General features: G+C 41.1%; 1 protein-coding gene across 1 annotated transcript in view; it reads right to left on the bottom strand.

Annotated features, from left to right (window-relative positions):
- Positions 1 to 12,881, bottom strand: part of GRID2 (glutamate ionotropic receptor delta type subunit 2) — a 368,933-nt gene that overhangs the window by 282,594 nt on the left and 73,458 nt on the right. The window contains exons 4-5 of the mRNA XM_088660515.1: positions 8,171 to 8,344; positions 1,432 to 1,593 (exon numbers count right to left, since the gene is read on the bottom strand). Coding sequence (XP_088516641.1) covers positions 1,432 to 1,593; positions 8,171 to 8,344 — 336 coding nt within the window. The remainder of the gene's footprint in view (positions 1 to 1,431; positions 1,594 to 8,170; positions 8,345 to 12,881) is intronic.

Below are 12,881 nucleotides of genomic sequence, written 5' to 3' on the forward strand. Positions count from 1 at the left end.
TCTGAGTGATCAAGGGGGATCAGGAGGAGGAGGGCCTTCCAGGACAGGGTTAGAGGCTGAGAGTCACAGTGTGAGCGCAGACTCAGACAGAGAGGAGTCAGAGGTTGTCCTTGCTACCAAGCAGCACGACAGTCCCGGTCCTACTGGCTCCTCCCACTCTGACACCCTGCTTGAAAAGAGTCCTGCTGAGGCTTTCCCTCTCAACTCATTCCTTTCTTAGACAAGCTCTCTCAGACTGTCCCCCTGCCTAGTGTTACCAAAGAGCGCAGACTTGGTGTCAATTTAAGGGTGCCCCATGCCAAGGACAGCCAGGGTGGTGCCCTCCAGTTGTTGCTGGACAAAACCTGGTAAGCTCCTGCCAACATGGCCAATGGTCAGGGATGACAGAAGTTGTAATTCAACAACATGTGGAGGGCACCACAATGGCGACCGCTGCTCCAGCATCCTTAAGGCACACCTAAATCACATGGTTCTTGGGAACTGCAGTTTACTAAGAATGCTGTGAATTATAGGTCTTTGAGGGTGTGAACTAAAGGTCCCAGGATTCTTTGGGGAAAACCATGTACCATAAAAGAAGAAAGAGTTCAAAACACATTTCTAAGTATCTGAAGCAGCTCATGTATACAGTTGTATGCACAATTATTATGTGGTTCTGATTAGGATGGGTATCTGTCTAGAAAAAAGGCGAGAGATCTGCCCACCATTTCGGTGCTTGTTTATTGGTGGAGGTAGGATTAGTGAAAGTCGAATTGATTAACCTGGAATAAAACATTGTTATATTGCATGTCATATTGGTTCGTACCTCTCAAAAAATAACATGAGCATTTCTGTGCTTAAAATCTCTGCAGGCCTGACAAGTTCACAACCATATGGCTGATGTGGACAACCAGCTGCTTCTGCTATTCATGTAGCAATAAATCCCCCACAGGCAAATACTTTCCCCAGGATATACCAGGTCTTGGAAAAACCCATTCACAAGGAGGGTCAGCACTTGAAGGAAATCAAGTTTCCACATAATCTCTGTAAGCGCTTAGTGAAAATCATGGTCTTGAGAATCCACAAAAGAATCAAAGCTCTTGAGGGGGAAGGAGGTTTTGGAAGATGTTTTGCTTTAGATACCATTTGAAGGACAGATCCTTGATGTGACACACCCATATTCCAAAACCAGACTGCAGAGTGCTGCAAAATGTAGGAAAGAGCAACAAACAGAATGTGGTTTTTTAAAAAATATATCAACAATTTAGGGAACAACATGAACCCGCTAGAAGCCCAGAAGTGGATGTATCAAGAGTTATGAATTAAGCTTTCCATGTCTGTATGAACAAAGCTGTTGGAGGGGGGGAAAAGACACAGTTTACAAAAATGTGATAGCAACAGATACAGTAGGAAAAACATCTTTTTTAAGGCAAAGAAAGGCAGGATCTGAAGTACCTTCTTGATGGTATCCAACATGGATCTCCCTCCTTGCCATGGTTTTGAGTTCTTCCTAATGCACGTCAAGCTAGCCATACTGTGCCACTTTCGGTCCTCCAGCTTCTTATGGAAAGCGTTCGCCAGCAAAAGCACAGTATCATATATGTAGAGGTTGGTAATCTGTCAAAGAGATTTTTTATTATTCATTAGCAAATGAATTGTGAGCAGCTAGCACACACATGCAGGCAGAATTCATCTGTGGCTTGTCCCAGCTGTCACCACTTAGGCAGGCAGTAGCTTAAACGAAGCCTCACAGCTTGGAAAGTGGCTGAGTCTAGGAGGCTGCATATGAGTTAATTCAGCTTGCATTTTTCAGCATATACAGGTTCCAATCCACTGTTGGAAATCCTCTAGTTTAGTGCTGTGCCAAAATCTGTCTCCTGATTTCTCTTAAGTGTTCTTCCCTTGTGAAAGGGGTCTCAGTTCTTCTTCATACTCATAGTACTTTAGAATTTCTGAGGGGGTTGAATTTTGACCTTACTGTTACTAGGTGGTTGGGAGTGGTGCGTTTTTCCTTACAGTAAACATTTTTCCAGCATTATGCAGTCTCCTCCATTGCCTGTACTTCCTAATCTGGAAAAGTCTCATTGGAAGAGTCTTCCCCTGGGCTTTAATTGAAGGGTGGGCACCTGGGAAGGCTGCAGAGAACAAATGAAAGAACAGACACAAGTGCTCTTTGGCTTCCTCAAAAGTGAGGTAAGCACAGCAAAAGCCAGATTCACCCATGTGAATCTCACCAAAATATTCTCTCTTCTATGATAATTTTCAAATGCAGTTTCTTCTATCATTAATTAATGGAGGGTGGTCAGGGAAAAAAATATGGGAGAAAATTTTGGCACAACACTACTCTTTATATCATATTCCCTTATTCCTGGGTACTGTAGTTGGTTAAGGATGCTGAGAGTTGTTAGAATAATAATGCTGTTCCCCTCACAAAAACACAATTCCCAGAGTTCCATGAGAAGAGGGGTTGATCATTAAACCATTCTGCAAATTGTAGCTCTGTGAATAGAATAGAGGTCTCCCTTAGCCGACTAGCGCCTCTAGGATTCTTTGGGGGAAGTAATGACTGTTTAAAGTGGTACGATGCCACATTGAATATATAGTGCAGATGGTGTCTAAGTCATATCTATGTAAGAAGAGATTTGTTAGATCTAATCTGAGTCAGTGTGCTGTGAAACCCATTGCTGTGTATCACTTAAGAGTGTTAGCCTTGGACCAGAGAGCTCAGGGTTCAAATCCCTACTCACCCCTGAAGCTCATTGGCATAGCTGCCAAGTCTCCTGTATTCCCCAGGAAACTCTCGTTTTTCCTGCCGTTTCCCACTGGCAGCCCGGATTTTTAAAAAACCCCGTAAATCCCCGGATTCTTACCGGCCCAGGGAGGCTCCTTCTGCGCATGTCTGGAGTCTCTGGACATGCGCAGAAGCGACTTCCAGTGCGGTGGCCATTTTGGAAAAGGGCAGAGCATGCGTAGAAACAACTTCCGGTGTCGCTCTGCCCAGGCACAAAATGGCCGCAGCACGACTTCCGGTTCCGCGCAGCTGCCAATCCCGGATTTTTCAATCTGGAAGTTGGCACCTATGTTCATTGGCTGACCTTGGGACAGTCATTATTTGTCAGCCTAAAATACCTCACAGGGTTGCAATGCGGATAAAATGGAGGGGGAGAATTATCTATTGTGTCTTAAGCTCCTTTGAAGAAAGGTGGGCTATAAATATAGTAACTTAAAAAGTAAAACTAGTAAATAAAATAATTCATGAATTCTACCAGTTCATCTGACATGGTACAGCCTGATGACAGGCTCTTTGTGATAAGGATTCACACAAGTAAGATCAAGTCCGTAAAGTAAACTTTTAGGGGATAGGCCTCTCAGTTGCCAATTGTCTATCTTTACCCTCACTTTAATGGCCACTTTGTAATACTATCATTTAAACATGGAAAAATTAACAATCCTTTGGTTAAAGCAATTAATTTCAAAGCTAACAATTTAATTTATTTGAAATTATTCCTCTTTTAACATATGCTCCTCTCACCTGCCACTGGGAAGGTCATAAAAATGGCCTGAGCAATTGAAATACCTGCTTTGTTATGAATTAGCTTTGGCATCTGTCTTTGGGAGGCTTGGCAATAAATCCCTTAAATCAGGGCTTGAAAAAACGTTTAAAACTTCCAGGAAGCAAAGACAATAAGGCTCTAATTGACACATAAAGGCAATAAGACTGCTCTCGGCATATAAATGACATCAGCTTCCATCACCATCATTTCCAAACAAATTGACTCCCCCCCCCCTTTTTTAAAAAAATGCAGTGCCTTAACTTTGTATAAGAGGAATACTGAAACACCATCACAGTTTGTATTGATGTATATACTTGTTAATTTAGGAGCAATTTTGCAGTGCATGTATCAACTGTTAATAGGACTCTAGAGAACAGCGATCAGCAGACATTAAACAGATATTTTAAGCCTTTACCAATAGTTCAGATGAGTACTTATGGCATTTTCAGTCACCAATAATTCATATCCAAGTTAATTTCTGCATCTCCAAACTCTTTTCCTATGACCTCAGAAGAACGCTCTGTTAATCATGGTAACCCCAGAACACGCTATATGGTGATTATTGAAATATTGCTTCATATATTTATTGCTCTCACACCTAATCAAAACAGGTTTCTTAATGCCTGTATAATTCAACTGAAGGCACTGATTTAATGCACATTTCTCAGAAGCCGCAGTGTTCTGCTGGGGGGGAATGAGGGCAGGAGGGGAATGAGGGCATGACCAATAATGACCTTGCTAAGAACCAAGACTATAAAGTTTTTAATATTTGATTTTTGGGAAACTTCAGGAGGAAGGAGAAGCATGTATATGGTCAATCTTAGGGTGCTCATGAAGCATAATCAGGAGGAGAGGGGGGAATGACACAGAGAGCAACAAAGAATGGAAGGAAGTAGCTGTGGTATGAAGTACAGGTACTGTACTTACTTTTGATTTGAAAAATACTGCTCCAGCCTGACTGCAGGCCAGAGGTACCCTGGGCAAGGACTGGAGGAAAGCATGTGGAACAGAAAATGACTGGTAACAGGCAGTAAGGTAGCACACTAGGAATGTGGAGAGCAGTTCCAAGCAGCCTAAATAATAGTGGACATTTATAGTCCGTGTAGTTACGACCACTTGGTTTCTTGAAATCAAATGCTTTACCATGATGTTTTAAAAATTATCAGACTCAAACATGCAAGAATTTACAAAGGAAAGTAGAAATTAAAATGAACTCATAAGTTTGAGTCATTATCCCGATCAGGACCTAGGAATTGATAGCTTAAGGCATACAGTGTTCTTCTGGCACATGAGAAGGGGACATAGGGGCAGACATTGCTAATATGCTGCCCTGTTTGAGGCCATTTGATACCTTCCCCCCAGCCCTCATTGCACCATTTTAAGCCGTGCTTTGGGAAAGAGGCGCAAGGCTCTGGCAGGGTTTTAGATTCCCTCAATCTCCTTTGCAAGGCCTGGTAAGCACTTGCCCAGCTTTGAGAAGGAGGAAGGACCCCATCAGAGCACTTATACCTCCTTCCCAAAGCCAGAAGATGCCCCCCTCAACTGCACACCCAGTATAACCACACCACTTGCACTGCCCTAAATCCACCTCTGATGGAGAGACTTCCATTGCTGCTATAAGCCACATTGGAGGTGCATGCCTCACCCCAGGGTCTGTCTGATTAGTGTGCAGCAGGAAAGCGATAAAGACAGTCTACCTCATGGCCTTGCTGGTTCTTAAAACTGACTGGACAATCAGAGTAAAATTGTTTTGTTCAAATGTTTACACCTTCCCATGTCTGGTCTGAAAGTATCCATTCACGGCAGTCTTCTCCATAACCGGTGCTCCCCCAGATGTTGTTCTGCAACTCCCATCATTGCTGATCATTGCACACAGTGTCTGGGATTTATTTGTTGTATTTATTCAACAAAATGTAAATACCACTTGATTGTAGTAAAACATTTAAGTGATTGACAGGAGTTATAGTCCAACAGCATCTGGAGGGCAGCAGGTTAGGGAAGGCTGATCTAGAGGAACATGGGAAGAACATTTATCAGAAATACCTGCTATCTTGTCAGAGTCCCTTACCTCAAAAGGCAGGGGATTTGAATTATAGAATGGGAATCAATGGATAGCTCGTTTGAAAAGAGAATTAAGAGTCTCAAGTGAGATTTACAAGGCTTTTAGTATGTTTCACCTTTAATTGCTGATTGTTAGCTGTTTGTGGTGTGATATGCCAATGATGTGGCTTGGTATGGAATAGATCACAGATTAAGAATTGAGAATTTATGTACAGTGGAACCTTGGAAGTAGCTGCTCCTGGTAGCGAACTTTGCCCCGGGATGCGAGCGGAAGTCACACGCCGGTGGTGTGGGGGCAGCGGGAGGCCCCATTAGCGAAAGCATGCCTCAGGTTATGAATGGTTTCGGGTTAAGAACGGACCTCCAGAACGAATTAAGTTCATAACCGGAGATACCACTGTATTCAGTTTTGCGCAGATGCCTACCTTGAAGAGACCATTTGGAAATGGCGAGCTTCAAAAGCTTTCAAAATAAATGCTGTGATAAGCTTTGCATGATTCAGAGGAAGAAGCTTGGATAGACCAGCATTTTAAAGAAAAAATGATAGGAGATTTTCCCCCTCCTGCAATTCTTGTATAGGGATAAAAGGGGCCTGCTGTAACCCATCAAATTAGAGGATCACAACTACACACTCCATGCTGTGTTCTTACAGCTATGCTGGTGCCAACATTCTCAAATCTTGATTACATGGAGCTCCTGTCTCCTATTGACTGAAAGTGCAGCAAATGACCAATCAAAAGCCACCAAAGAAATATTCTCTGCAACAAATGTCAACAGGGACGTAGAGCAGTTGGGGAAAGAAATATGATGGGGTTGTGTCAAATATGAACTGAACACTGATGAAATGAAAGCTAGCCCTGAAGATCTGGCAAAGAGGATAATCAAAAACAGGATTAAAGAGATTAACATGCAGGCAGACATGGATTAGTTTCCTAATACATATTTTTCTTCATGGCATAGTCATAAAAAATCTAACCAAATTTTTGAGACATTTAACTGATTTAATATCCTCTGTTCTTCTGGAGGCTCTTCCAATCCCTTTGATTTCAAGCAATGAAACTGGAGAAAAACATGCATGGGAAATATGCTAAAATGCTTGTCAGGAATATGCTGTGAATTTGTGGCCTTCGGTCACAAGTTCTTATCCATTACCGTACATACTGTATTGTTGGTTATATTCAGTTCCCAGGGACAGACTTAGTTTCTACCTATTGGCAGAACATTCCACCTGTAATTATTTCTATCCTATCTGGTTTCTGATTCTGGGTGAAATGATGTACCTAATGCAAGGGTAGTCATATGACACTCTCTAGAAGTTGTGGGCTACAATTCCTATCAGTCGCAGCCGGCATGGTCAAATGAAAGTTTGGTAGGAGCTGTAGTCTATAACTTCAAGAGGTTACCATGTTGTAGAGGTGACCTAACATACAAGGCTGTCATATATGTGTGTCTGAAATCCACATAGCTGCCAAGTTATCCCTTTTTTTAAGGGATTTTCCCTTATGCTGAATAGGCTTCCTCGCGAGAAAAGGGAAAACTTGGCAGCTATGGAAATCCAAGAAAATAAGGCAAGTGATTGACAGGTGGCGCCCCCAGCCTCCTGGCACAGTTGGCCTGTAAAGATATATCCTGTTCCCTACCCTAATATATAGCAACAATAGGTGTCATAACTTGAAGATCACCTGACTCAACAGCATTCAATTTTATTTTACTGCTTAAATTATTTTATTATTTATTTTAGATATTTATGTTCTGGTTTTTTTAAAGCAATTCTTCAAAATAACGTATGGTCTGATAACCACAAGAACAGAGCATTAAAACAGTTGCAAAATAAAATATAAGCATCATTAAGAACAGAGCAACAACTAAAAAAGACCATTTTTAAAAACAATGGCATAAGTGACTGGGGGGGGAATCAGTTGATTCAGACTTGATCATTATTGATTATATATATATATTTTCTTAAACCCCTCTGTGATTGACTGTAGTCATGATCAAGTACATAGTCATTCATTCAGTGACAGCTATAGTTCATTCCCTCATCTGCTTAGCAGAGATGGTGGGAAAATTCAAATGGAAAAGCCCAACATTAGAACTATGATTAAAAAGTCTGGGTCAAGGTAAGATGTTTGTAATCAATGAAGAGATAAGCAGTTCCTTTAAAAAGTGGTGATCTTCATGAAACAGAATGTGTAGGTCTATTTGTATCATGGACCACAAGTGTGCTCTCTCTCTCTCTCTCTCTCTCTCTCTCTCTGTGTGTGTGTGTCCTATACAAGCCTAAAATGTCACAATTCAAAAACCTTTAGGGGCTTGGGGGCACATTTGGAAATTGAGAAACAATATCAAACTCAAAGAAGAAATACTATTGATGCTCAGAGCTTCCTCTAAAAAAATGCACAAACCCCTAATCAATAATATGTAGACAAACACAAGGAGTATCCTTTCCATCAAAACAAGCAGCCCTCACACCAACACCACCAGCAAATGGAAAAAGCCAACAATTTTTCTTTCTTTCTTTTTAAATGGGATGGTCCAAAGAGCTTGCTGGGCACCAAATTTATAAGATTTGAGAGTACCTCCATATTTTGGGAGAAAGGGTCTTTAGGATCACACAGTGATGAAGATATTCGGTGGGTTCCACGAAAGCAACGCTGGCTGATGTTATGTGGCACAGGAAAGCTCTGACGAATAATCGTTAACCTCCCAATGGATTTCCTCACCAGCTCCTGCACATCTGCATCATTGATCTCCTGCAAGATAGGGCACAAAAAATACATCCAAAACGTAAAGCATTACAACTTTATAAAGTGTGTGTATGTGTGATTTATTTTATTTTATTTCTTACATTTAAATACAGTACTACCTTATTCTCCAAGGAGCTCAAGGTGACATGCATGGTTCTCTCTCTCCCCATTTTACAATCACAAAAAACTGTGAAGTAGGCTGGGTTGACAGATAGAGCCTAGCCTTAAGGAACCAAGTGATCTTCCTGGTTGAGTGGGGATGTGAAGCCTGGTCTCCCAAGTCTTAGCCCAAAATCCTAATCCAGGCATCCCCAAACTGCGGCCCTCCAGATGTTTTGGCCTACAACTCCCATGATCCCTAGCTAAGAGGACCCGTGGTCACGGACGATGGGAATTGTAGTCCAAAACATCTGGAGGGCCGAAGTTTGGGGATGCCTGCCCTAATCATTACACCACACTGAAAATAAGGATTGTAATAATCAGTGCTTTTTTTCTGGGGGTACGCAGGGGTACACATACCTCTAAACATTTTGTGAATCTTTGTACTTTTGTCCATTTACTGTATTTCTTTTCCCTGATTTGAACTATAAAATGGTGGTTTTCTTGAGTCAAAACGAAAGTACTCCAAACATTTTTTAAGAAAAAAAAGCACTAGTAATAATGTCAGGGGACCTCAGTACAGGGAGCCTCCACCCATCCTCCACACCAGCACCTCGACCAGTGATAGCAGCAGCAGCGGGTCAAGTGGGGGTAATGAGGAAGTTAGTGGGATGGAGGTGGCAAGGCTCAGTGATGTTGGAGAGCCCTTGCCCTGACCAACAGGTGGAGGGGAGCAGGCAGCCGCTTCCGTCGCCTGATTTAAGGCGTGCGCCGAAATGTAAGGTTGGGGGCGGCGTTTTGGGGTTCCCAAGCTCTTATGCTGGACATGTAACAGGGGGCGTCCACTCCCGGATTCTGCGAGTGACTGAAAGGTCATGTTCTTTGCCATCTTTGCACTCTAAATACTATGCACAATAAAACTTTTAAAGACAGAGCAGACTTGGATGTTGTTACTCAAGAGTAGCTGCAACAGCACCTTGGCAAATAATTAATATTGTTGTCATTATTGTTGTAGCACTTGTTCATTATTTATTAGTTCTTCATACAATTGCGCTGGCATTAATTTATGCAAACATCAAGTTCATGCTACGTTCTGAAAAGCTACATAAAGTTAAGTGGTGCTATATGTTATACATACCAGTAGGACTACGCTTAAAATTTCCAGAACAACTAGGACAGGTGCATTGCTATTTCTATTTTATTTCTTTAATGGTTCAACAAATAAAATGCTGAGAGCCATGAATTTTAAACATCAATCTTCTTGACTACACTAAACCTATTATATTCTTCTTCATAGCCTGTCATAGATTTTTGAAGCCATCTGTTATTTATGTTCTTTATGAAATATAGATTTTTCTGCAAACAAAATAACACCTGGCATCAGCTGTGTCCAGTGTAATATCCTGCATTTCTGGTCGATTAATCCTTAATGTACCATAGATAATGGCTTCTCTCAGCTTACGAAGCCATCTTATCATGTAGTCTGTATCATTTCACTAGCTACAAGAGAGAAGGAAAGTTGCTATCTGCTGCAAAATGCAAACAATTCTTTTTTAAAAAAACTTGCAATACAATTAAAGAGAGAAGTTTTAAAGAACCTTAATAACACCATTGGTTTACAAGCATTTTTTTTTGTTTAATTCAACTGGAAAGAAGTTGGTTAAGCTCACTGCAAATCAATCATTATTGTCTTGTTTTGTTACACATCTCAGGATGATCCAGATGCTCACACTCTAAGACGTACGCACCACAGTAGCTCTGCATATGAAGGTGCAGAAAAGCGATACAAAGATAAATGGCAGATAGCTTTTGGCACCTGTGTTAAGAAGCAGGTAACCATTTCGCTATGAGTGCAGAATCAAATATCCCCAAGAGTGCTAAGATGAGAGGTGGATAACAGCCTTCCTGTGTCATCTGCATCATCCTAGTTTGCACATGTTCAAAACCTTGTGCATGCAGATAAGCACAGTGGATCTACTCTCCTTCTTCTTTGCATTGCGTTCCTTCCTTTCCACTCCTCCACTCCTCCCCCAGTTCCGCAGATCAAAGCAATCGAGTGGGCATATATAGAGTAAGATGATCATGCAAACCAACTGATCCCACACCGTTAAGGGATTTCTATAATAACAGTAACACCTTGAACTTGACCTGGTAGCAAATAGGCAACCAGTGCCAGTTTCTGAGCAGAAGTGTACCTGCTGATGGAGTCTCACACCTGTCAGTAATCATGGTACAGCATTCTGCACTAACAGCAGCTTCGGGATCAAGTGCAGATATCATATACTTGAAACACAAGGGAGCCCCATATACAGCCCATTGCAGCAATTCCAATCCAGAAGTTACAAATGCAAGAACTACTGTGGCCCAGCTTTCCCAGTCCATGAATGGTCGTGTCTGGGACAGCTGTCCTGCATGCACAAAAAAAACCTCATGATATGCAGTACAATATGATTGAACTAGGATGCTTGCCTTTGCAGTAACTGAGAAGCTGTCATTCTGCAAAACTTCATATTCACATGACTATGCAATGCTCCACTGCCAAGTTCTATTTTCTATGAATTTCTGACTTTTAGCTGTGCAAACATTTATCATGTCTCTCCCCAAAAGCAGAGAGCATTGTTTCTTCAGTATTCAGCACTTTTGTGCATTTTAATTAGAATTCACGGTTTTTTATTTTCTTCCTTTGCTTTCTGGCAGTTGCTGGCCCTAAGACACATCGTACATTTTACAAACTATCTTGAGACTAAAATTCAGTGAAAAGAAGACTTAAGGTGGTATTGGCAATATATGCATTGCCACTGTAGTGAGGCATTATAAGCCCAGCACAGAAGAGATTCACAACTGTGCTGTTGTAGAGTATAAATTATGTTGGATGGTTTTTGTTTTATTTACACCTTTAATTAATTTTTAATTAATTTTATTCTGTTCTCATGGTTCAGATCCCATTACTGTACATGTGAAACCAGTGGGGTTTACTCCAGTATATGCATTACAGTGGAACCTCGGTTTATGAACACCTCGGTTTATGAATTTTCATTTTATGAACACCGCAGACCCATCTGGAACGGATTAATTCATTTTCCATTACTTTCAATGGGAAAGTTCGCTTCAGTTTATGAATGCTTCAGTTTATGAACAGACTTCCGGAACCAATTACACCCATGCTTCAGTTTATGAATGCTTCAGTTTAAGTACTCCACGGACCCATCTGGAACGGATTAATCCACTTTCCATTATTTTCAATGGGAAAGTTCGCTTCAGTTTATGAACGCTTCCGTTTAAGTACCCCGCGGACTGTCTGGAACAGATTAATCCACTTTCCATTACTTTCAATGGGAAAGTTCGCTTCAGTTTATGAACGCTTCAGTTTATGAACAGACTTCCGGAACCAATTGTGTTCATAAACCGAGGTACCACTGTATTCTACACATTACTTGGCTGGACAACTGTATTGCAAAATTCAGAGAAATGCAAGTTTTGAAGAGTGGTTTATGTTTCAGTTTGGGTTTTGTTGTGGAAAGTGAGTTAGTAAGTATACCTTTAGATGTGAATTTCTCCTCCAGCCTTAGAGTTAAGATACATTTGTATGCAGATCGGGTCCCAATGCTGATATTTGAACCCTGACAGCTTTTCACTTGGGTAATGTAGCCTTCAGGTGAAAATGATTCCACATCCCTGTGATCGACAATTAATCTTTCCCAGTCCTGGAGGTCCACTCACCAGTACCATCAAACTGTCTTGGGGCAACTAATCTTTGGAGAAATGGAACACTGAAGAGGTGGAACTAAATCATTTCTCCATGTTTCTGTTACTCAAGAGCTTGTCTAAAGCTTAAAATACTATTAATAATAAAAACACATTTTGAGATCCAGTAAGCAGGGCAAACACACACACAAAAACCCTATTCTCTATTCCATTGATCTGGATTAGAAAGTGAAAGATTGCTTGCTAAGAAACAGAGCAATTGCATACACAAAGACTTTAATACAAAAGAAACATTTTTTAAAGAAATAAATAAAAAATCACTGTTGCACCTTATTTTCCAGTATACTGCAGTTCTGAGCACTGATACACTGCATTACTTAAAATAGCAGGTCAAGTAAAGATTTCCCACATATTCTCACATCTCAAAGTGAGCAAACAAAACCGCTGAAGTTCATAGTATATAGAAAAAGAGTGGGCAATATGTGGTACCAAATGCTTTTTTTTGTGGTTTAAAAGCTCTCATTAAAATTGCTGCTTCGGAGTTTCTAATGGGAACTGACAAGTCACCAAAGTGTTGGAATCTTAGTTTTACTTTTAAAAAAGAGTCTCTTGCGCCGTGAAACATGCGATGGGCAACGTTCAGCCCCAAGGGTCCCTACTGTGCTCTGTGAAGTTTTATTGGAACTCCGCCAGTCTCTTATACTTCTGGCCTCTGCACCTTGCAGAGATAAAACTGAAT

This window comes from Zootoca vivipara, chromosome Z1 (assembly GCF_965207765.1).
Source record: "Zootoca vivipara chromosome Z1, rZooViv2.hap1.1, whole genome shotgun sequence".
Classification (NCBI taxonomy): domain Eukaryota; kingdom Metazoa; phylum Chordata; class Lepidosauria; order Squamata; family Lacertidae; genus Zootoca; species Zootoca vivipara.